Source organism: Trachypithecus francoisi, unplaced genomic scaffold, assembly GCF_009764315.1.
Source record: "Trachypithecus francoisi isolate TF-2019V2 unplaced genomic scaffold, Tfra_2.0 Contig00530, whole genome shotgun sequence".
Classification (NCBI taxonomy): domain Eukaryota; kingdom Metazoa; phylum Chordata; class Mammalia; order Primates; family Cercopithecidae; genus Trachypithecus; species Trachypithecus francoisi.
The window spans coordinates 46,112-71,174 of record NW_022680704.1 but is presented as its reverse complement, the minus strand read 5'-3'; the positions used below and the strand labels follow the sequence as shown (position 1 = coordinate 71,174).

The 25,063-nt window shown below is 40.9% G+C and overlaps 1 protein-coding gene across 1 annotated transcript in view; it reads right to left on the bottom strand.

Moving 5' to 3' along the window:
* Positions 1 to 22,060, bottom strand: part of HEATR6 (HEAT repeat containing 6) — a 39,607-nt gene extending 17,547 nt beyond the window's left edge. The window contains 14 exon segments of the mRNA XM_033213897.1: positions 1,173 to 1,272; positions 1,650 to 1,856; positions 8,908 to 8,934; positions 8,936 to 9,012; positions 9,015 to 9,085; positions 9,829 to 10,127; positions 12,105 to 12,242; positions 13,406 to 13,507; positions 14,906 to 15,020; positions 16,172 to 16,287; positions 16,841 to 16,981; positions 19,231 to 19,338; positions 21,828 to 22,018; positions 22,021 to 22,060. Of these exon segments, the coding sequence (XP_033069788.1) occupies positions 1,173 to 1,272; positions 1,650 to 1,856; positions 8,908 to 8,934; positions 8,936 to 9,012; positions 9,015 to 9,085; positions 9,829 to 10,127; positions 12,105 to 12,242; positions 13,406 to 13,507; positions 14,906 to 15,020; positions 16,172 to 16,287; positions 16,841 to 16,981; positions 19,231 to 19,338; positions 21,828 to 22,018; positions 22,021 to 22,045 (1,717 nt within the window). The 5' untranslated portion in view covers positions 22,046 to 22,060.
* Positions 22,061 to 25,063: the final 3,003 nt, after the last annotated feature.

Sequence of the window (25,063 nt, the reverse complement as noted above, 5' to 3'; positions counted from 1 at the left end):
AATCCAGTCCATTCATTTAGTTATCTGATTTATTTCATCAGAGTTTCACAGTTTTCACATATAGATCTTGTATATATTTTATTAGGCTCATACCTAAGAATTTCAGGATTTGAACATTTTAACAAAAAAAGTTACTTGAGGATAAGTCAGATACTTGAAAGGAACCTTTGAGACATGGTGCACTCTCTTCAGCTGAAGATGCAGATAATGAAAAGCTGGTACAGTGGAATGAGCAGGGGTTGTTTTCATCTTATTTCTGCCATGAATGTGACGGGAAACCTTAGGGTAAGACTTATCTTTCTGGGTCCCTTTTGTACACATTAATGTAAGTAGTGAACTGGACTTAGTTTACACCTCTTATCTCACTTGAGCCTCATAAAAATCTTATGCCGTAGTTATAATTCTTGCTCTTAGCAAGAAATTAGGGTTCCGAGAGGGCCATGGCCATGAGATGGCAAAAATGGGAGTGGGCTCCAGACCCTTGGATTGACTTCAGGTCCCATGCTCTTCCCACTATGTCACCGAAAACAGCCACTATTCCTTCCTTGTTACAATCCTGCCTGAAAAACTGAATTCATCAGAATGTGGTGTGATGTGAAAGCTTGCAAACAAAAGAAAAGCAGATATACAAAAGGCAAGTGTTTACAGCACATACACATTATGTGTGGGAGGAAATAATAAGGCTGCAGTTAGTAAAGATTTGAAGTTCTGGGATTTTATCTGAACTTACAGGAAATAACGTTAAAGAAGTTAAATTTTGTATTCGTTTTTCTTTCCAAAAAGTAGATAGTATCTATCTGTCCGTCTGTCTGTCCATCTAACCATCCATCCATCCTCTACTTATGCCTAAGGGATATGAACTATCACACCCCTGAGGGGGGCTGCTTGCACCTGGCTCAGTCTTAATTGTAAAGGGATACTCTGGTCACTGCCCTGAACATGAAACAGGCATTACACTTCACAATTAATTCTCTAGCTCACTTCCACTGGGACTTGAGGGGCCAATTCTTGCAACAGCTGATACCCTTGAAAAGTTGAGAAGAATAAGCAGAGATCTCTTAAGAGTTGTAAAAATGCTTTGAATATATACATATATCTGTATCTATGTATTTTTACTAATAGTCTGCATCTGACTGATATAAAGAAGCCATCAGGTTTAAGACACTACCAACCTTTGTGGCGAATATAAGGCTTTATCTGGTTCCAGACTTTGGTCAGCAGGCTGAGTTTTAGACGATTATAAGGTGCATTTGATACTAAATTTGCAAGGCACTGTAAAACACAAAAAGTAGTTCATCAAAAGGCTTGATTAAACCACAGCATAGAAACAAATTTTGCAGCGTCTAATTAGAAAAGTTTTCACACAACTAAAAACTAGTTGTTGTTTTTTTTTTTAAACTAATACTTGTATTCTGATTGGTACAGCTAAAGATAAAGAAGTATTTTTAGCAAATCATTTATTAGGACATACAGAGATACAGAGATTATAGGTAAGATCAGACAAGTAGGTACAGACTTCCAAATAGGGTATTTTTAATAAAACTACTACTTAGTTATATTCTTAAGTCAAGTTACTTTTGGGCTATGTAAAACCGTATACAAAATTAAAACCGAGAAGCCCCCTCTGGAACCCACAGTTGGTACATTACCTTAATTATCTGAGTAAGGGTCTGTGAGGATGACTCTGCCACCAAAGCTAACAAAAGACATCTGTGCAACTCTCTAATGCTGGAAGCGATCATTACGGAGAAGGGGGTAAAAGCCCTTCTGTGGTCACTGGTATCTTCAGCAACAGAAAGAAATTGCTTTGAGCCTTCCAAGATGGCAGATAAAACTTGCAGAACACAGGCACGTGTCTGAAATTTCAGGATGATTCACATTGAGTAGTTGAAAACTAGGAGTCCGATTCCCTTCTTCCTATACATGCTTAATGTTCAAAGTATTTACAATCATTTTAATTAGAAGAATAAAGGCAATAGGATTATCTGTTAGTTCCTAAAAACTAGGCCACTTGCATCCCGCACCTGAGAAAAGAATCTTTATTTTATTTTTATTTTAGAGACACAGTCTCGCTCTGTCACCTAGGCTGCAGTGCAGTAGTGCAATCATAACTCACTGCAGCCCCAAACTCCTGGGCTCCAGCAGTCCTCCCACGTCAGCCCCACAAGTAGCTAGGACTACACGTGTGTGCCATCACACCTGGCTAAAAAATACTCTAGAAACACATTGCTGTTCGATTTCTTACAGTAAGAAGTAAATCTAAGCTATACCATAGCACAAAAATCTAAAATCCTAAGCATAAGAACAAGGATTAGAGGCTTGCTTTAGTCAAGCAGAATGCCAACTGAAAAGTTACAACTAAACAGCCCATGGGGTAGAAAAAATACATGTGCCTAGAGTCTGTTTCCTATCACAGTTCCTGGGAACATTATGCCTCATCTTCCACTCTTACGTATGTATTCAATGTTAACTTAAATAGGACTTTAGGAACTTGGTGTACATACAACTTGGCAGACATCATTAGTGATCCAACTTTTAGAAACAGTCTTAGGTACAGGAAATAACACTGCTTGCAGTGACAGTATTTTGACAATTCAAAAAAGGAATACCATTAAGTACAATCTTATGAATGGAAAGGACAAAAAGTACATCTTTGTCATGGACTGCTGTATTTGTCAGGGAAGGTGTCACTGGCACCAAGATTTTCTTAATAAGGTTGAAAGATTACTTTCAATTGGTACTCTGACGATTTTGCAGTATTAACAATCAGAAAGGAAAAGAAAGTCCAACTTTACAAAAACAGGATACAGGTAATAAGCAAAGGACTATTAATACGGAATAATATTGTACTCTCTTTGGCCAGCTCATCCAAAAATGACAATTAACATTTTTAGTCAAAAAATTTAAAAGCAGGGAATCAACATTACAATTCTAGCATCTAACCTAAATAGTTACCCAATATGAAGCATATCTGAGTTTGGAGCAAAACAGCTTTTCCCAAAGGCCTTCAATTATATTATCTCCAAACAAACAGGTGATAAATCACCAGGCAGGCCTTTTATAGACTGGAATCGTAGAAATCTAGACTTACTGCTCTGAAAAGAAATGTGAAGTACAGTAGCATCAGACTTCAGAATGAAGCATAACCCTCTAAGGTGGAAAACTGACAATGTATTAGGAAACCGTGTGTATATGTGTGAAAACACGAGACAGCAAGAGCATGAACACCAGTCAGCTGATCCAAAAAGGACTCAGATCGGGGGCTGGCAAACTTTTCAGTAAAGAGCCAGGGGTACGCATTTTATATGTTAGACTCTGCAGGTCAGTTTCCGTCACAACCACCCAGCTCTATGATTGTAGCATAGACACGTAAAGGAGTAAATGTGGTTGTGTTCCAAAAAGACTTGATTTACGGACAATGAAATCTGAATTCCATATAATTTTCACGTATCATGAGATATTATTGTTTTACTTTAAAACCATTTAGAAGTGTAAAAACCATTCTTAGCTCACAGGCCATACAAAAACAGGTGGTGGGCCAGATTTGCCCTACAGGCCACCGTTGGCCAATCCGTACTAGAGGCTGGTCTGAACTCAACAAGATAGATCTTATGCTAAACTTTGATTTCTTTAGAAGACAATTAAAATTCACAATTCCAACAGCTCACAGACTGAATAAAATTAAAAATCAAATGGAAAGAAATGAACTAACATTCCAAAAGTCAAAAATTTTAGCACAATTTTTGCATCTTAAGGGGAAAATCACGACTATCACAGATGAAAACAAATGTCATTGAAATTGTATTTTTTTCCACCAAGTTACAAAATCTACATAGAAATTTGATACTACATCATATTGTACTTCTCACAGTTCTGAATTAATTTCCTTTAAACTCTGTTTAACATATCTTTGTTGTTATAACTGAAGTAACAATTTAGATACTGCATCTGGTACAAGTTTTGCTTTATTTGTTTGTTCTTTATTTGTTCTTATATCAATATTTAATATCTTGTTTACCAGTTCTAATCAGCACTTTCAGCAGAAATTACTAATGTGCAAGCAAATCATCACAGGTATAGCTCTCCAGGGAGCTCATTTTGTTAAGCTTTTATTGTCTGAATATTTAAAATGATGAATGAAAGGCTTTTCAGTCTTACAAAAGTCAGTGTGCTCAGTTTTACTAGTATATAGTTTCATCTCCTTGACATGAAGGCTTATCTAAAGCTAATAGAACAGAAAAGGGACAGATGCGGTGGCTCAAGCCTGTAATCCCAGCACTTTGGGAGGCCGAGACGGGCGGATCACGAGGTCAGCAGATCGAGACCATCCTGGCTAACAGGATGAAACACCGTCTCTACTAAAAAATACAAAAAACTAGCTGGGCGAGGTGGCGGGCGCCTGTAGTCCCAGCTACTCGGGAGGCTGAGGCAGGAGAATGGCGTAAACCCGGGAGGTGGAGCTTGCAGTGAGCTGAGATCCGGCCACTGCACTCCAGCCTAGGTGACAAAAAAAAAAAAAAAAAAGAACAGAAAAGTACTTTTTCTTTTTTGCTACTTAAGAATGTAGCAGAAATGTTTGCTGAGGTAGCTTAGTCAATCCTAATTTGTTTTCCTCTTTATGTGTGTTTGGTCTCAGAATATTTCTGGAAGGGTGACAAAGAAGTCCCTGCTAGGAGTGGGTACCACTGAAGTTTCCATACAGGGCACCTGACTGTTCACATGTTACTTTACTGGATCTCGCTTCCAAAGTCAGTTGTCTTTTACGTAGAGGCATTTCAACATTGTGGCAGGGACTCTGGATCGGGAGGTACCTAAGTGATATGGTTTGACTGTGTCCCCACCCAAATCTCAACTTGAATAGTATCTCCCAGAATTCTCACGTGTTGTGGGAGGGACTTGTGGGAGGTAACTGAATCATGGGGGCTGGTCTTTCCCCTGCTATTCTCCTGATAGTCTCACAAGATCTGATGGGTTTATCAGGGGTTTCCGCTTTTGCTTCTTCCTCATTTTCTCTTGCTGCCGCCATGTAAAGAAGTGCCTTTTGCCTCCTGCCATGATTCTGAGGCCTCCCCAGCCATGTGAAGCTGTAAGTCCAATTAAACTGCTTTTTCTTCCTAGTCTTGGGTATGTCTTTATCAGAAGCGTGAATACAGATACACTAATTAAAGACTGCCTGTTCTTTGCTAATACACTAAGCAAAGATTGCCTGTTCTGGGCAGGCCATATGAGAGAAAATCTACCATTCCATAATAGTTAACAATTCCAACCTTTTCATTTTCTTTTCTAGTTATACCATCTATTATCTTGATTTCTATTTGTTTTCACTTTTTATAGTTATCTAAAAGAGTAATAAATCATCATCATAAAATTTGTAAATCAGGATAATTCTCAAGGTACCAAGACAAAGGTTTGCCCTGTAGTTTGTTTCTTAGACAAGTCTTGATGATATTCTCCACAATATGCCTTTATAACACCTAAGGAAATCATATAAAGGAAATTATTAAATTAGTCTTGTTCTTTTTATTGATAATTTGCTCTGTCCCTTTTGGAAGCATATAAGATGTGCTCTCTGAAACACATTTCCAACATGGAAACGTGATCATTTCCCAAGTACCACAACACTGCCAAATCCTAATGGACATTTCTAAGTTTTCTTCTCCCCAGTTAACCGTTCTAGCATATTATGTTTCAATTTCCTAAAAGTAGCCTCTGTTTATTGTTGGCATTCTGACTGGAAGAGTCTAATCACCTTTCCTTCTGTCCATTTGTCTTTAGAAAATTCCTCAGTACACCAGTTAAAATTGTGCTTTCAGCTGAGTATGCCATGGGTCATATCATACCTGCCATAAAGTCAAAACTAACCACAAAGCACTTCAATGACAAGATAAACTACTGTTGTCTTATTTAATCCTGGCTAAAAGGAACTCTAGCCATCTAACTCTACATGCACAAGGAACACCTGAGATGACCACTTGGCCTGAAATCATGGCAGCTCTTTCAATCTGGTCAATCCAGAATGCTGTTCCATTCTAATTACATGATCTGTTATTTTTAATTTTAATGCACATAACTTTCTAGAAGTCTTTATTTTAAAAGCCTGTCCCACTGGGCTGGGTACAGTGGCTCACGCCTATAATCCCAGAACTTCGGCAGGCCGAGGCAGGTAGATCACCTGAGGTCAGGAGTTCCAGACCAGCCTGATCAACATGGAGAAATTCTGTCACTACTAAAAATACAAAATAAGCCAGGTATGGTGGTGCATGCCTGTAGTCCCAGCTACTCAGGAGGCTGAGACAGAATCGCTTGAACCCGGGAAGTGGAGGTTGCGTTGAGCTGAGATCCCACCATTGCACTCCAGCCTGAGCAACAAGGGCGAAACTCTATCTCAAAAAAAAAAAAAAAGGCTGTCCTATGACATCACCTACCACAACACTTCCTTCTAGTATGTGTCTTGGTGCAAAGTTAATTACACAATGGACAGACTGCAAAGGTATGTTCCAAGCTTTGTTGTAAACAATAATCTCCACACTTATTTAAACCCTTCCAAGTTAACACTTGATTTAAAAAATCTCTTAAGGCCGGGCGCGGTGGCTCAAGCCTGTAATCCCAGCACTTTGGGAGGCTGAGACCGGCGGATCACGAGGTCAGGAGATCGAGACCATCCTGGCTAACACAGTGAAACCCCGTCTCTACTAAAAAAAAATACAAAAAACTAGCCGTGTGAGGTGGTGGGCGCCTGTAGTCCCAGCTACTCAGGAGGCTGAGGCAGGAGAATGGCATGAACCCGGGAGGCGGAGCTTGCAGTGAGCTGAGATCCGGCCACTGCACTCCAACCTGGGCGACAGAGCGAGACTCCATCTCAAAAAAAAAAAAAAATCTCTTAAGTACAATCATTTCACTTGCAATTATACTGAACTAATTTAATTTCTTTCATCTTTTAAAATCCTCTTTAAGTAGGATGACTGTTTTTTTGTTTTGTTTTGTTTTTTATTTCTCCAGGAGTTCCTTGTGGCTTTTTGTACTGGATCTATGACATCTCCAGAAGGAAGTTCTGTATCTTTTTTCCTCAGCACATCTCTTGCATTCACCAAACTTAAACACCTAGAACAAGTCTAAAAGGTACGTAAATCAAGGAGATGGATAAGACCACTCTGCAATATGTGAAATTTCTCATGGCACTTTAAGTGAAACGTAAACTTTTTTTTTTTTTTTTTTTTGAGGCGGAGTCTCGCTCTGTCGCCGGGACTGGAGTGCAGTGGCCAGATCTCAGCTCACTGCAAGCTCCGCCTCCCGGGTTTCCGCCATTCTCCTGCATCAGCCTCCCGAGTAGCTGGGACTACAGGCGCCCGCCACCTCGCCCGGCTAGTTTTTTGTATTTTTAGTAGAGACGGGGTTTCACCGTATTAGCCAGGATGGTCTCGATCTCCTGACCTCGTGATCCGCCCGTCTCGGCCTCCCAAAGTGCTGGGATTACAGGCTTGAGCCACCGTGCCCGGCCAACATTTTTAAAAATATGAAGATATAAACATCAGGAAAATTATTCCAATTCATTTCCATCAGCTATGACCTCATAACCTTTATGTATTCATGTTCCAAACCCCCACGTCCCGCATCCCCTTGGCTGGGCAGCTATGATACAGGTGATGAAGCTGGGCTGCTGCTTGCTCCACAGCACCATCTCCTTGGCCCCTGCTGGCAGCTCCCCTAGATGGAAGGTCTTCAAATATATGTTCTCAATATTTTTAGCAGCTTTTATTTCAATTACTCTAATGGCTTCATTACTGATTTATTTGCCACCACTCATTTTTCATTTTTCTCCCAGGTTCTCATTCACTATTGATTTAGTTAATTTGTAAAATTTCTGCCAGTTTAATTTCCTAGGATAAGGAGTATTTGAAATACCCCACAAGTCATTTTTTTGGGGGGGTATAAAATTGAAGCTAACTTATTTTTCTTTACCTTGTAAAAGCTTCTGATGGGTCATCCAGAAATGTTCTTATATAGTTAATTACTCAAGGAGACGACTCATATGGAATTCCAGCGTATTGTGGGTTACCACCCCTGACCCCTTAATAATCTTTAAAATAGAAAAGGAACAATATGCTGTTGGCCTAATTAAAACTTCTCTCTTTGCGGGTAGTTGGTTACCTGAGGACACCCAGATGCCATTCGGCATGACTTTTTAATGTTCACTATTGTAAACAGCAGGCTATTTTCCTTACTTGGTTAAGTGGCTAAATTCTGGAGAGGAATTAACATATTCAAGCAGAGGCAAATATTTGATCAGCCGTGAGATATCTTGCTACAGGTATCCATGCCTGCCAATCATTTTCTTCTTCTTTTTTAAAAATAAGTTTTTCTCATTGAAATATGTAAATATTTATTACACATGATTTGAAAACTGGAAAAGTTACAAGGAAAAAAAACATGTTTGGGATCCTACTGTATATATAATTCTATATCCTGTGTTTTCACAGAACATTTTGAGCATTTTTCTAAGCCTTATGCATCCTTCATAGTCATTACGTACCATAATATTCTACTGAGTTGTTTAAGCCATTTCTGGTGTTTTCTTATTATAAATATCACAGCAATCAACATTTCCATAAAATGAAGAGAAGCACATTTGCTTCAGTGCAGTTCAAGGGAGACACCAAAGTTAGAATTCAGTGTGCTCAGGCTTCAGGCAAGCCCTGGGGCAGAAGTGATGCTACAGGATCAGCCTCAATGTATTATTCACAAAAGCCCACTTCCTATTTTCCTGTCTGTCCAGTGGTTCTCAAGTCAGAACTTGGGTCAGTGTTACTAAGAGCTATATTCAGATCAGATAGGATAAGGCAGAGAAAACAATAAGGATCTGTACATTTTTTCTTCCTTTTATAAAGCGTAGAGTTTAAATTCTCTTACCTTTGGAGAAGGGTCTTTCAACGTTAAGAGTCATCAAGGACACTGATTGTGGGCTGCCAAGTTCAGGCGTATCAGGAACAAAGGCTGACCAGTAGCCATAAAGAACTTTTTTTCTATTGATTTTATAGTAGAAAGAAAACAAACTAAGGCTCCCTGGCGAACTTTGGCTTGGTAAGACCTTTCATACCCAAGAGAAAAACAAAAAAAAATTTTTTTAAATCATTTCTTTTTTTCAAAATGCAAACATGAAATGGTATTTGGTATTTATTTCCACCAATTCAAATGATACATATAAAACTTAAACATTCTAAATAATCTCTAAAGATGTCAATGTGTTATTAAAATTTTTCTTTCACAGTACAATCAAAACATGTTAAGACAATTTGTTTCTATAACAAGTTATTAAGGCTGACAATTAAAAAACACAACTGGAGAACAAGAGGGCAACATTTTGATATCAGGAAACTAGTGTTAGACATGAAACATTGCCGAGTATCCATCCATCCATTCAACGAGTATTACTGAATGACCTGTGTATGTGCCAGGCATCATGCTGAGGCTGCTAGACATAAACAAAGCCCCAGCCTTGACAAGCTAGGCAGCGAGGGACAATTAAGGAGATAACTATAATATGTCACGAATAACACTAAGGCAGAAAAGGCTTCCCGGGGAACATGATTTCAGAGCCCATATCAAAGATGAGTAGTGGTTCGCAAGATGAAAAGGCAAAAAAGAATATTCTAAGGAGAGGAATGACGTGCAATGGCAGATTAAGACAGCAAGTCATGTTCTGAATAACACCATGCCCCCAGAAATCAGGCTCTTCAAGTTAAATCACATGCAGCAGTCAAGTTTTTCAGGAAAGTTATAAACTTACATGCAACTTAGAATACAACATATAAAAATGTAACAAACTACTACCTCATTTTACTCTGCATGCCTCCTTCAGCATCAGAATAGTCTGACTCACTACTGCTGACCCTTTTCCAACTGGAAGAACTGAAGGGTGAGGAGACTCCATCTTTTCCTGCAGCTCCACTTCCATCTAAAGGCAAACTCTGGACACCCAGGGAGGAGGGACACCAAGTGTTCCCTTCATGCAGGTTTACTCTGCCTGTGCCAGTGACTGAGGCTGCCTCTACTTCACCACTGGATTCCTTTTCCTCCTCCTCTCCTTGCTGGATTTTCTTTGGTTTAACTTTGGATTTTTTCTTTTTATTCTGATTTTAGGAGCAAATGAAGACATACATAATAGCTACTTCAGAATGGCTTTTCACTGAATCATTACTTCTTCATGTTAAAGTGACTAAATATGTCCCCAACATGTAGTTTAAAGAAAGAAGAAAAGAGAAAAGAAAAAAGTGGAACTTCTTTAATAACCGAAGCATCAGGCACGATGCTAAGTGCTGACTGTCTACTGTAAGAAAGAAGGAATGAAATACATGAGACACAGTAAAACACGTGGCCTGGGTTTAAATTGTACCTCTCTGACTTGAGGCAAATCATTTTGCCTCTCTTGAGCTTGACCTTGCTTATCTGTAAGTATGCGGCTAATACTACCTACCTTGCACAGGTGTTGTGAAAGTACTCAGCCTTCTCAATTGGAATTTCTCAAGAGCATTAAAGCCTATAGAAAATGACTTGAGTGTCTATTTTATCAGTTCTCCAAGTAAGATACATAGCTAGTATCACTCTACATGCCTGCATAGAAGAGACGGTAGTCCATTACATACAATGCACATTTCAGGGCCTTGGGTCTCTGTAGAAGTAGACACTAAGTAGAAGCCCGTTTCTTTCTTTCTTTCTCTCTATTACTCTCTTTCTGATATCCAAGTATATCTGGAATCTGTGTCTTCCTCCATGTTCTCAAAGTCTGTGGCCTTGGGGAAGGAAGCTCCCATTACTTCTATCTTGGGCTACTTATTGTGGCCCCAGACCCATACTTTTTTATTTGCTACTACAGTGATTTTTCTAAGACGCAAATCTGATAACGTCATTCCCCTATACAAGACTCTTTAATGAATCTCTATTGCCTACGAGATAAAAACCCAAACTCCTCAGCCTCCTGTACAAGAATCTCATCATTCAGCCTCTGCTACACAATGGCTCCACTCTTTCTCTGCCGCACTGAAACTCTAGTCCTGCTAGTTAACAAATGGGCAATGTATACTCTCATTCTCTATGTCTATGCGCCTTTCATTTTATCTGCATGAAACACTCATTCCTCCTTGTCACTACTGCTACTCACTCTGAAATCTCTGTTTAGCTACCACACCTTTAAAAAGCCTTCTCTTCCTCCTCCGTTTAGACTGGGTGCCCTCAATGTGTTCCCAGAGTACTCTGTGAATATTCTCATGAGAGAAACAATAATATTGCATTGTAGTTGTTTATTTATCCATCTTTGCCTTTTCCCTCAAACTCCTAAAAGCAGCCAGTCTATATACTTAGTGTTTAGCACAGTGTCTGGAATACAGCAGATGTTAGGTAAATGCTGAGTGAGTGAATGAGTGAAATAATTTCTAATAAGAAGCATTTTGATCAGGTATGACATTTCTGGAAGTGAATCCTTGGCCATACATCTGTATGCTCCAGGTTCTCCAACCTCAGCATGAGGCAGATGGCAGCTATCTGGAAAGGCTGGGAAATCAGGTGACTGTAAGGTGTGGAGATGGCGCACTGACTGGTAGGTGGGCTTCTAACGATCTAGAGACGGGCTGGCAAATTATGGCCCAAAAGCCAATCCAGCCCAACACACAGCCTGCTTCTGTAAATAAAGTTTTAGTGAAACAGTCATGCCCATTCATTTACATAGTGTCTATGGCTGCTTTTGCTCTGTTACAACAGAGTTGGCAGTTATGACAGAGACCTAAAGTATTTACTAGCCTTGTAGAGAAAGTTTAAAAAACATTTGTTGACTCCTGGTCTTGAGCATCACGGGGATGAGAATGCTTGGTTAGGGGTATAAAGTGGATGCTCATTTTTATAGCTGTCACACTGACTACACTTCTAAGAAGTATAAGATGCTTAACTGGCACTTTGAGCATCACATGAATTTAAATTTACTATGCTAACAACCCTAAACTGAAACAAAATTCAAGGTACGCTTTTAGGGTAGTAGTGATGCAAATCATAGAAAACACACATAGCAATCTATTAAAAATAAGCCACAACTTAACTCGAAATAAACATAAATGTACCAAAGTTGGTCGAGAAGCACTGGATTCTGATTGCTGTGGTTTGATAGGTGTTCACCCATCATACTGAGGAAGCGGAGTTGGGTATAACACCATGGGCATCTCTATGTTTAGTCCGGGCAGTCCGTGAAACATGAACTTCTAATAATGATGAATCAAGGACACACATACACAAAACCAAAAAACCATGAATCATAAAACAGAACTATTACCATGTCTGGATCGGAACCCTCACAGATTCATGTTCAAAAGCCTACTAAGGAAATATAAATGAGACAGAAAATAGATACCTTGAAGGCGTAGGGCTTAAAGAAGAGCTGAAGTTTATCTGGCCTCCAGCTGGATCTGGTTTGGTCAGATCAAATCAGGTCTGGTTTCAGTTTCCTTATTTATTCATAAAACGTATCCAATTACTTTATCTGTCCATAATTTTTTTTTTATTATTTTTTTTTATTTTTTTTGAGACGGAGTCTTGCTCTGCCACCCAGGCTGGAGTACAGCGGCCGGATCTCAGCTCACTGCAAGCTCCGCCTCCCGGGTTTACGCCATTCTCCTGCCTCAGCCTCCCGAGTAGCTGGGACTACAGGCGCCCACCTCGTCGCCCGGCTAGTTTTTTGTATTTTTTTTTTTAAGTAGAGACAGGGTTTCACCGTATTAGCCAGGATGGTCTCGATCTCCTGACCTCGTGATCCGCCCATCTCGGCCTCCCAAAGTGCTGGGATTACAGGCTTGAGCCACCGCGCCCAGCCCATAATTTTTTTAAACCAATTTTTCATTTTTATTTACCTGTCTCCACCTATAGCTATCTCTCTATTTGATGTTGGAGCAAGAGAATGCCACAAGGAAAGAATTACTTCTTACTTTGCTGGCTGAAGAACCTGGGTCCCCGGAGATGCTGGCCTGACTTTCCGACTGACTGGCACACTCGGAAGCTGCCCACTGACACAAGTCTTGGTTGGCCTGCCTACTACTTGGAGAAGAAAGCCAAGAAGCACTGGCTCTTCTTGCAAGTACAAACAGGTACAACATAATCTATAATTAAATCTTCTACAGGTCATACCCCCCTACCTATTCCCTTCCTAAGATTCAGAGATAATTTTAAAATGTTGATGCATTTATTAAATGGAGATTTTTTATTTTCTGTTCTTAAGTGTCTTTGAATATGAACATTTTTGTCTACGTTCTCAAAATATATGTAAGAACTTTTAATACCTCAAAGTTAGCCTTAGAATAAGGATGTAAAGTGGTCCTTGTACCATGGGTTGAAACAGGAAAGACAATGATCATATGAAGACTTGCCTTACCTTTAGCACAGCTAAAAGTGCTCCAAGTTCATCAGTCTGCGTTAGTTTCATTCTCCCACCATTTAGAAGTGACTGTATACCTTTTAATGCATTTTGCAGTAACTAGGGAGAAAAGAGAGACCCAGTTAGAAGGCAGAATAAAATCTGGTTGTCCAGGAATCAACTTATTAGCACCACTTAGGAAGGAAGAGAGACAGTCTCTGGATGATGAAAAAAACCTTTAGACACACACATACACACACAGAGCAGAGATGAAGATCCAAGGAGACCTGATAAACTACCATGAATTCTTTTCTAGAAGAAAAGAATAATGAAGTGGTCTTGTTGTGCACGTTTATAAACCCGTATGTACAAATGGCGAGTAAGAAAAAAGAGAGATGTTTAGCAAGAAAAATGTCATAAGGGATAAAAAAGAGATAGCACAGATCAGAATTGGGAAGCTTTGTAACATGGCAAACCCAGCCCTCTTAAAGGCAAGGGGATGTATGTGGGAACAGATGATAAATTATAAAAACTTGGTTTCTGGAGGGCAATTCTGACCAAGATTGATTTCTTGACTCAGTAATCTCATTTCTAGAACTCTGTCCTTAAGAAATACTTCCTACATTGGGACGATGTGAACTGTAGTCTTGTTTGAAATAGTGGGAAAATTTTTGAAACTTCAGTTATGATGACTATGATAGAATGATAAAAGAAGCTAACCCCCTGCTAAATGTAAAACTCAACAACAGGAACAGCAGACCCTCTGAATGCTTTATTTCATCTACTTCTCTTAAGAACCCCACAATGCGGTTATATCAGTCCCTTTCCAGGCAGGAACATGGAGGCTCCAAGAAGTTAACGAATTTGTCCAAGGTCTTCCAGCCATAGCAGTTAGAAAGTATGAGGTATATTAACAGGAACCGAATCGATGTCCCAGAGATATTAAGTTTTAACAAAACAAGAAAGTTACAAAACAGCATGTTAAATATGACTCCATTTAAAGTTGTAAATATGCTCATTTACATACATAAAAAAAAACTGAGAGCACATAGCACAAATTGTCTTCAGTGGCTATATCTGAGCAGGAGACTAGAAGGAACTTTATCTTAGATACATAACATTTGAAATGTGTTACTCTAAATTTAAAAGACGTTAACAAACTGTCATTTGCATCATATTTTTTAAAAAGAAATAAAATATTGCAGATATATTTGGTGAAATCTCTCTTCACTTCCATCTTAAAGACAGTCACTAGCCTGCAACTGTTGCTTTTACACTCAGAAGGAAAAAGAATAGTTTCCTCTAAAAAGCTAGAAATGTAAAATGTAGCAAATAAAAAGCTTCTTATAATTTAAACCGAAATGGTATGATTTTAGTCTTTTTAAGTTACAAACATTTCATATATGTGTATTGCTCTAGACAAAGCTAATAGTGCAAATTAAACTCATTAGTAACACTTTTCCAATCTGCTTCTAGACACATCCACGACATTCACTAGATCAATGATAGTTCACTCACCATGCAAAATGTGATATCATCCATATCAGATGATTTTGGAGATTGTAAAATAGTCAGGAAAGCTTGGAAACAGACATTTTGGTAGGGTTCCTCCAAATATGGCTGTCCTGGCACACTGAATGCATATAGAGAAAACAACTCAAATTCAGTCTCCTTTGAAATGAGGCTTGCAAAAGACTAATTAAAAATAGCAGTAATATAGACTATTAGAGTTGGAATATACCCTTGAATGCAACTATGCTATGAAAAGTTATTATTTTGGTTAATTACTTACTGCTGGGGGACAGGCACAGGGCTAGAATGAATATAGAGGAAGGATGGTTTCCATAAGGAAAGGTTACAGAAGTTTGTGGTAGAAAAAGTATGGAGAAAGAAAAATCTTGTTTTAGTTCTGCTGCTCAGTACCAAGAGGGAAATAATCCAGATAGGTCCTGTCAAGCTAGAATCACACATCTGTACCTGCCTTCCTACTCACTGGACAGCACTGTGCCATGCAGAGACGAGTTCACATTTGTGCTGCTCGTTTTCAACTGCCCACTGTGAGAATCTAGGGTGAGCAGCTGGGGCTGTTTCTGTCTTCTTCAAAGAAAAGAAATTGCCCTGGCCGGGCGCAGTGGCTCAAGCCTGTAATCCCAGCACTTTGGGAGGCCGAGACGGGCGGATCACGAGGTCAGGAGATCGAGACCATCCTGGCTAACACGGTGAAACCCCGTCTCTACTAAAAAAATACAAAAAAAAAACTAGCCGGCGAGGTGGCGGGCGCCTGTAGTCCCAGCTACTCTGGAGGCTGAGGCAGGAGAATGGCGTAAACCCGGGAGGCGGAGCTTGCAGTGAGCTGAGATCCGGCCACTGCACTCCAGCCGGGCGACAGAGCGAGACTCCGTCTCAAAAAAAAAAAAAAAAAAAAAAGAAATTGCCCTTTACAGATACATCTCGCCAGCACTGAAATTTGCGTGAATATATCCTTCTAAAAACTTAATATGCTTAGAAGTTATACCAATAGAAAACAAAATTTTGACATACTGCACATTATGTCACTATTACCACATTTTAGAAATATGGTCCTAGTCTATTTTTTCCTTCTTTACAAGCAACATTAAAATGAACAAACAACATAAGATGATTTTATTAGTAAAGTACATGGGAAATGCAAAGTTAGTTATTTGTCTAAGTCAGCTCCGGCTTCAGGCAGAGGGAACTACCTACAAAGGGCCCAACAGAGGCACTATCTTATGACTATTGAGAAACTTGACTGCAGCCACATACCTGAGACATAAGTTTGCCATACAATGTACTGCAGCTCTCCTGACTTCAGGATCAGACTGAGCCAAGTCACTCAACTTCATTAAGAGTCCGGTCTTGCCTAGTAGCTCTGGGAGGTACTAAGACAAGTAAGAGTCAACATAGGTCAAAGAACAGCTTCTAGGAAAATATTATGTTTTACACAGATTTTCCTTCCTTCCTTCCTCCCTCCCTCCCTCCCTTCTTCTTTCTTTTTCTTTCTTTTTCTTTCTTTTTTCTCTCTCTTTCTCTCTCTCTCTTTCTTTTTTTTTAACTAAATGGCAGTTAGGCACCAAAAGACTAGCTGTTAGATAAATGTCTCAGATGGATATGCAAAGATATGCCAAAAAGCATCAATAAGGATCATTACTCCCAGCCTAGGAAGCTGCTGATGCTCTTTAGTGTGGCCGCATGGTTGATGGGTAATGATAATATTAAGAATAATGGTTACTATCTACCGAGGGCCGTGAACTTGACAAGTATTGTCTCACTTCATCCTCAGAGTAACAATTTTTATACATGAGGAAACAAGGCCCAGCGTGGTTAAGTAAGAATTGCTAGAGATTAGTAGCAAGATAGAAACCTGAACACAGTGTTGGCACCAGAGCCTGTGCTCCTGGCCTTTCAAAGGAAGGATTAAGCACTTTAAACTACCTTCTGACATTTTGAGCCATTGCAGTATACCAGAGCTGCCAGGGCTTGAAGAATTTCCATGTGTGTCCAGGAACTACACTGATGAATAGCCGAAATAGTATATGCCAACAGGAAATCCAAGCGCTGTTCATCCACAATTACCTAACACAACAGGAAAAGATATATTCTGATCTAAATTTTAAAAGATATTATGCTTTTATGGACATGTATGCTCACCTGAATCAAGCTGTATAAAAGACAGAGTGTGTGTCTGTCGTTTATGTGTCAAAAGGATCACCTCTAAAGGGCCTGAAAGTTTGATCAACGTAGGGGCCTTCTCCCCGCCCTAAGGTCTTGCTCACTTCTTCCTCTTTAGTAAAGTAGAACTTGATAAAGTCCTTGTAACTTTTCCTTGAACTAACCAGACATTGGCAGCTGTGAATACACAGATATGAGTATTTCGATGCACTGAAATTTAATTAAACTGCCTTATACATAATACACTCAACGAATACACAGTGAACCAATATAACTGCTAAACACCTACTGCATCTCCAACATGACCTGAGGAATACCCCCTGAAGACAGGACATATCCCTGCTGTCACGGAGCTGATCATCTTCTTGGGACAGACCAGACTAATCCAAGTGTCAATTCATGGACAATTGAGACTAACTGTCAGCAAATGCTGGAAAGCTGGTAAAGCGTGATAGGTGCCACAGGTGTTCAGGAACATCTCCAATTGCCAGTGTTACAAAGACGATACACCTGAGAATAGTAAACACACAGGAGCTACCCCATGTTCGTTTCAACGATTCTAAACTGAAAACAGCCTTACTCCATGCAGCAGAGTTGGTTGGTTACCTACCAGCATCCATTTCTTCCTTCCCTGCTGGCAGAGTACTAATTTAATTTGGAAGTCTACCTCTCCCACATGAGACCTAAGGGTAAACGCTAATTAGTTTAAGAGAGTGGGGCAACCTGGGGCAACCTTAACCCCCAAGAAACATTTGGCAATGCCTGTATACATTTTTGACTGCCACAATTGGAGAGCTGCTACTGGCGTCTAGTGGGCAGAGGCCAAGGATGCTGCTAAACATTCCACAATGTGCAAGACAGCCCCTAAAACAATGATCTGGGCCAAAATATCAATAGTGCTGAGGCTGAGAAACCCTGATGTAGGCTAATTGTTGCTGCACAATGTAAGCATCGAGGGAGCTTAAGTCCTCCTCCAAGTAATTCTAATGTGTAGTGAAGGTTGAAACTACTGGCTGGAGCTATTCACAGTAAGACCATTCTCCTGCTTAAAGACTGGTTTAGAGAGGTATTTATATGACCTAAGTCTCTCCAGCAAGATACTGGGGAGTCTAGTAGAGAGTTTATGGGACACATTTCCTTACTCTTAAGTGCAAGGGACACAATATAAAATACAGTTATTTAGCTTCTGCTGAACATTAATCATTTCATTGGCAGGGGATGTCCAGAAATGGCATAGCCATCTTATGACTGGGAGAGATGCTAGCTGAGGGTAACCCACATGCTGAGGATGGTGACGGGAAAGATGAGCCTCTTATTATTAAGGGGCTACAGATGCCTCCCTTGGGACTTGGGACATGGAGTGATTCCTTTTTATTTTTTTAAAAGTTGTTTAGTGACTCTGGGATGGCTTTTCTGTTTCTTGCAGCCAACAGCATCCTAATTCACATAATGCTAGCTGATATGTTTTGTGCTCTTAAATATATGCACATACTCATGTGATAACAGTCTTAAATAAATAACTGGGCTCTTTTTATCCTTCTGTCCCCTTGGCCCCAAGCTACTTCTTATATTTTAGAAGCATCAAAAGTAGACCACAAAAATGGTAGCTTCAGGAAAGGGGAAAAATATTGGTGGGAAAGAGGTAGGGGGTTATTTCAATTTATTCTTAGATATATTTTGTTCAAATATATTTTCCATAAGAAATTATAAATTAGCCAGGTGTGGTGGTGGGCACCTGTAGTCCCAGCTACTTGGGAGGCTGAGGCAGGAGAATGGCGTGAACCCAGGAGGTGGAGCTTGCAGTGAGCCAAGATAGCGCCACTGCACTCCAGCCTGGGCAACAGTGTGAGACTCTGTCTCAAAAAAAAAAAAAAAAAAAAAGAAGAAATTATAAGGTTGGGGGCCTGAATGATACTGGTTAACTGAACCAAACAGAAAGGCATACTTCTAATAGACAAACTACTAGAATTCTACAGAATAATTTTTTTTTGGATCAGAGTTATATTTGCTTTAAAAGTATTCTTACTAAGGCATTTGCTTTTCCTATAGCATCTCAAAAAACAGTCTATCATACCTACTACAGATGTAGTATTTCAAAGGTATCTACTTTCAAAAGTTCATGATCTGAATTTTAGAGTTACACACATGATTATCTGTAATCTGTTAAGTAAATGGTGGATAAGCTGGGACACTTTGCTGACAAGATGATTCTGGTTAAGAGGTACCAGTCGGCAAGCCTGGACAAGAAGAGCACTAACGTCCTAACAAAAAAAAAAAAAACAAACAAACAAAGAAGAGGTAAAATACTGATTAGTCAAGTGAAGATCCTCAAAACACAGCCAAATGGGAAAGCCAAAGTAAATATTCACATTCAAAATGGGGAAAGAAAATGTGAGGCAAGAAGGAGAAAAATGAAGTGACAGCACAAAAATAGGATGTGCTAAAAAAGAAGGAAAAAGTCAGGCACAGTGGCTCACACCTAATCCCAGTTCTTTGGTAGGTCAAAGCGGGAGGACTGCTTGAGCCCAGGAGTCCAAGACCAGCTTGGGCAACATAGTGAGACTCCATCTCTACAGAAAAAGCTTTTAAAAAAAATTATCTGGAAATGGTGGTGTGTAGTCCTAGCTTCTTGGGAGGCTGAGGTGGGAGGACAGCTTGAGCCCAGGAGTTCAAGGTCACAGTGACCTATGATCTTGCTGCTGCGCTCCAGTCTGGATGACAGAGTGAGACCTTGTCTCTTAAAAAAAAAGAAAAAAGAAAAAAAAAAAGGAAAAGAATCAACATGGTTTTGGTCAGGCTGAAGACTCTGCTCTCTATATATGTAGAGACAATATAATTAAACAACCAAAGAAAGGCTTCTAGGGTATAAAAGCACAAACTGAAAGTTAAAAATACCAAAAGGTAAGTGAACCAGACGTTCAATGTTATTGGGAAAAATCAGACCTAACACTTCTATGAATTTTATGCATAATTAGGGAGTTCTTAAAAAAAAGAAGAGGGACCTATTTGCAAGTCACACTCTTCATTCATCCATCCATGTTTATAGAATGACAAGGTTCCGAGCACCCACAATATGCCATAGTGTGCTAGGTCCTTGGGCTCCAAAGGTAAAAACAAACATGTTCCCGAACCTCAAAGAGCTCACAAACTAGTGACAGAAAGAAACACAACAAATAATTAAAATAAGGTGAATTAAGTGCTGAAAGAATAAAGTACAAACTCTGTCCAGAAACAGTAATTAGGGAGGCCTTGTGGAGGTGATTGTAAAGCAGAACCTGGAATGATTTGAAGGATGAGGAGAAATTTGCCAGACAGGGCATCAAAAAACACTGCAAGCAGAGTGGTCAGAGTGTGCAAAAACCTGGAGGTGTGAAACACCAGTAGGTGCCTGAAGAACAGCAAGTTTTAAATGACTGCACACAGGAACAAAAGGAGTAACAGGAGAAAATGGAAAGGCACGAAGTTTTGTTGCAAAAGTATCATATTATACAAATACAGCAAACGTCCCCGACTACTGCCTTAATCTCACTCTGCTTCCTAATGACATACACTATTATTCTGTTGTCAATTCTTTCAGACCTTTTTACTTTGCATACATAAACACACATATTTTAAAATCCCTCTCCAGCTTCATACTGATCTCATTCTGTATGAATTGTTCTGCAACTTGCTTCAACCATTTACCGATATGTATTGAAGACTTTTCCAAAGCAGATTTTAAATTTTATGATCAAATTTTTTTCCTCCTAAAGAAAAGATCATTCTGGCATCAGAGGAATGACTGGCTTGGAGAGGAGCTAGACAGGAGGTAGGAGATCAGTTAGAGGAGACCAGTGGAACAGTCCAGGCATAAGACGCCTTGCCTGAGGTCTAAGGCACTCGCTATGGGAACAGACAGGAGGGGATGAACTGAGAAATATATATGAGACACATTCTGAAATATCTGAATTGGACAGGATCTGGGATGAAGGAGGGAAGAAACAGTGTGTCTTGTGTGACTTGGTGGATGGTGCATGTGTGTTGGAAGGTGGGATGGGTTGCGGAAGGGAATGTGTGTTTGGAGCTAATGAATTTCATCTTTAGGAACCGTCTAGCTTGAAATGCCTGTGCAAGCAGGCAACTTGCACCACTTGCCTCTTTCCCACGTAGGGCCAGAAGGCCATGGTGTCAACAGTTCAGAGAATTCATTAATTTAAGGCCTTATGTATGTAAGATTACTCAAAAAGACGGCAGAGGGGAGGAGCCAGTGTGCAGGAGCACAAAACGTAAGGGCTTTGTGGCAGAGTTTTGTATACTGTATTTTTATGAGATTCAGTATTTTCATCAGCAAAAAAAGACCTAATACTACTCAAGTTCTAAGATTCCCACGTGGTCCGTGTACCATGTGAGCAATAAACAGTACTAACGTATTTTGTCAACAAAGTGTTCTGGGTGCACAGAGAGGGAGTGAAGGAGGGTGCGGACAGACGGAAAGGTGGTATCAGAGAGAAAACCGGAGGCATTATCAGAGCAGGAGTCGTCAAGTTGGGTTTTGAATGAGTCGAGCGTGCCAAGCTCTGCAGGGTCTTCCAAACGGAGAACTAAGAATGTGCCAAGGTAGGAGGGGGCACGCCAGCCTGAAACTAAATCATCACGCGCGAGAGTGGGAACAGCAGGGAAAGGCAGGCGGAGGCCACCAGCCGGGTTCCCGGAGGGGTGGGGCCGGTGCCAGCAGGCGCCGCACCAGCTCTCTCCCGGGCGCGCCGCCTACCTCCGGAGCCACGCCACTGCCCTCGCTGTAGTTCTCGGAGATGAGCTGATCGAAGAGCAGGTGGATCTCGGTGCGCGCGAAGCTGCTGTCATCCGGGCGAAGGGCGCAGAGCCTGGCAGACAAGCGGCGAAACGCATTGCCTCGCTCAGGGATTGCTTCCCGCGGTGCCTCCCGCGGCTGCCCGGAAGGCAAGATCCGGCAACTTGCACAGCAGCCATCTTTACTACGTGGGGGGGAGGCCCAAGGAAATACTTCCGAGGCGTTCTCCCGCTCCGCGCGCTAGTTCCGGAAGTACTTTTTCTAGACCGGACTGGGACTCAGAGGGGTATCCGTCACTGCGGGACCCCTCGACTAGTACCCCACAATGCTTGTCAGAAATTGGCTTGGAGGCTGGGCGCGGTGGCTCACGCCTGTAATCCCAGCACTTTGGGAGGCCGAGGCGGGCGGATCACGAGGTCAGGAGATCGAGACCGTCCTAGCTAACACGTTGAAACCCCGTCTCTACTAAAAATGCAAAAAAAAATTAGCCAGGCGGGGTGGCGGGCGCCTGTAGTCCCAGCTGCTCGGGAGGCTGAGGGAGGCGGAGCCAATATCGCGCCACTGCACTCCAGCCTGGGCGACAGAGCGAGACTCCGTCTCAAAAAAAAAAAGAGAGAGAAAAGAGGAGAGAAGAGACAGGAAATTGGCTACAGAAAGAAAGAATTGGCTTGGAGATTTTTCGCTGGCCACTCCTTCTTGAGCCCTGACTGAAAAGTGAATTCTCAATTTGTGCTTCCAGAAAGTTTGTCCTCCCAGAATTTGTTCCTGGACAGGACTGAAGGTACTCTGTTAAGTACTAGAGTTTCAGATTCAGGCCGGAGTTGGAGAGGGTATGCTGTGGATGGCAGTAGCAGAAACCGCTAGTTCTAAGACACCCTTCTACTCTTCTAAAATCTTGCCCCAGGCACAAAACCACCCGGAATAAAGGCTACATTCCCCAGCATTCCTTGCAGTTGGCTATGGTTATGTGATTACAATCTGGCCAGTGGAATATAGGGCAGCTTTCCCTACTTACGTGACAGCTGGCTGCACTCTTGGTTCCTTTTTCTCCCCTTTTCCCAGTGTGAATCCTGTCATAGATCATGAGGCCCCTCGCCCCACTAGAAGAGTAATTTTGGAGTTCAACTGAATCATGTAAAACATAATCTGCCCAAGGGTGACCGGGTTGAGTTGAGACACCCCAAGATTTTTTGAAGTCAAGAAGCTGGAGAATACAATGGCCATTTAAAAATCTGTGATGAGTTTTCAGTCATCCAGGAAGTGGAGGCTTGACTTTCACAGTTGGACAGATTGGGAAAACCATCTCTAGGGCCTTTGAGTTATGCAAATATAAAGCAAAACCTCACCCTTGGCCCTTAGGGAAAGCCTTGAAGTCACCTGGATGTATATTTTGTCCTGAGAATAAAACATTTCTGTTCAGGAATGAAAATTGGGGGTATGCTTTAGCAGAGGTAGTTTTCTGAAGACTTTAGGCTTGGAGAGAAATGTTAATTTTTTTGTTTGGATTTAGATTCTATTGTGCTGGTGTATTTTTTCTTATTCCTGGTCTGTGTCCGTATGTGCATTGTGTGTGTGCAGTATGTGTGTGTATTCAAGCATTTGTTCAGGGAAGATCAGGAGCTGAAACCTAGTCGTTGGATATTTTAATCTGAGTTCCCTGAAAGCAGAGCCTCAGACGACGTTGATAGGTGAGTGATTTATCCAGGAATGAACAGGGAAGGAAGGAGAATTAATACCAATATGTGCTATTGAGATGGCCATTGCAAGGGGTGACTGATTGTTCAGTCCTCGGGAGTTTCTGAGAAGCCTTGTGAAGCTGTCAAAACCCTTCTTCTGAAGGAACAGAGAGGGGAAGCATTTGTCTGTCAGCTTTTGGACTCTATTGTCAAAAGTTGCCCACAAGGCATTAATTCACTGTTGTTCCTGTATTGAGCATGTATCTGTGCTTGGTTCCTGCAGGAGTCCTATATTGCATAGTCAAAGAAGCCCTGAGGCAAAAGTGAGGAAACTAGGGTGCATATCTGAGGCAAGGCTCTCACCAGTTAGACCTGTGCTAAGCTAGTAGATGCCTGTGATAAACTAGTTGCTGTAGCAAAGGCTAGAATGAAAATGTAAGACCAAGAGTATGTGAAGTAGTACTAAAGAGCTGTCTTACACATTGGGCTAGAAGGATGTGAGTGGTCATTTCCACAATGCAGGTGGTTCAAAGAGACTGTAGGAAGGATCTGGGTTTGGTGTGGTTGACCTTAAGTTGCAATATGGATGACCTATGTATTGTGTTATTCAGGTTGGAATGGTCCAGGAATTGTAAAATACAGTATACTGATGCCGGTCTGTTGAGTTCTGGTAGAAAATACCCTTGTGGATTAGTGTGGTTCCTTTAAGGAAATGGATATCCCTACTCTACAATGATTACCAACTGAAGGAAACATATCTCAAGCTCTGAGAGAGGTCTTGGAACGCACCCTGCATTGGCTTGAGTTTATACAGTAGCACTCCTGCTCCCATCTCCCACACTGAAACTGTGGAAACACACCATGGCAAAAGCCTTCTTCCAAGAAAATCTCCTGTCTCCTCCTCAATTCTCTACATTTTCATAGTCCTACAGTGACTGAGGGGCTTTAAGCGGTGCTAAACACGTTCGCATCGGATGATCTGGAACCTCAATGGAATTTCACTCCTTTCATGTTTGGAAACCTCTCAAGACTTCATTTTTATCCCTTCATGAGAGTCTGGATCATCCTAACTCATGTAGGCTTGCATACCCCCATTTCACTCTAATTCACATCTTTGATTATTTCCTTCAGAAAATTTACCATAACCTGCAGTTATCTTGTTTATTTGCTTACTTTATCATCTTGCTTCCTCTAGAATGTTAACTCCATGAAGGCGCAGATCCCGTTTGTCTCATTCGCTGTTGTATCCCAGGGCTAGCACAGCCCCTGGAATGTGAATGAACTCACTAATTTTTTATTCAGGGTCCCCTATTTGCCATTGGTTGATGTGCAAATCAAATGGGATTTTTGTGAAAATGCTTTGTAAACTATAAAGTTTTATAAGTCTTAGCATCAAATGAGGTAGATATTATTTCCCCCTTTTACAGTTGAGAAAATGGTGCCACAGAGTATAAACGGTTGGTCAAAGCTGCACGGGCAGCAAATAGTTGAAATCAGATTGCAGCCCAGGCTGGCTGTGAT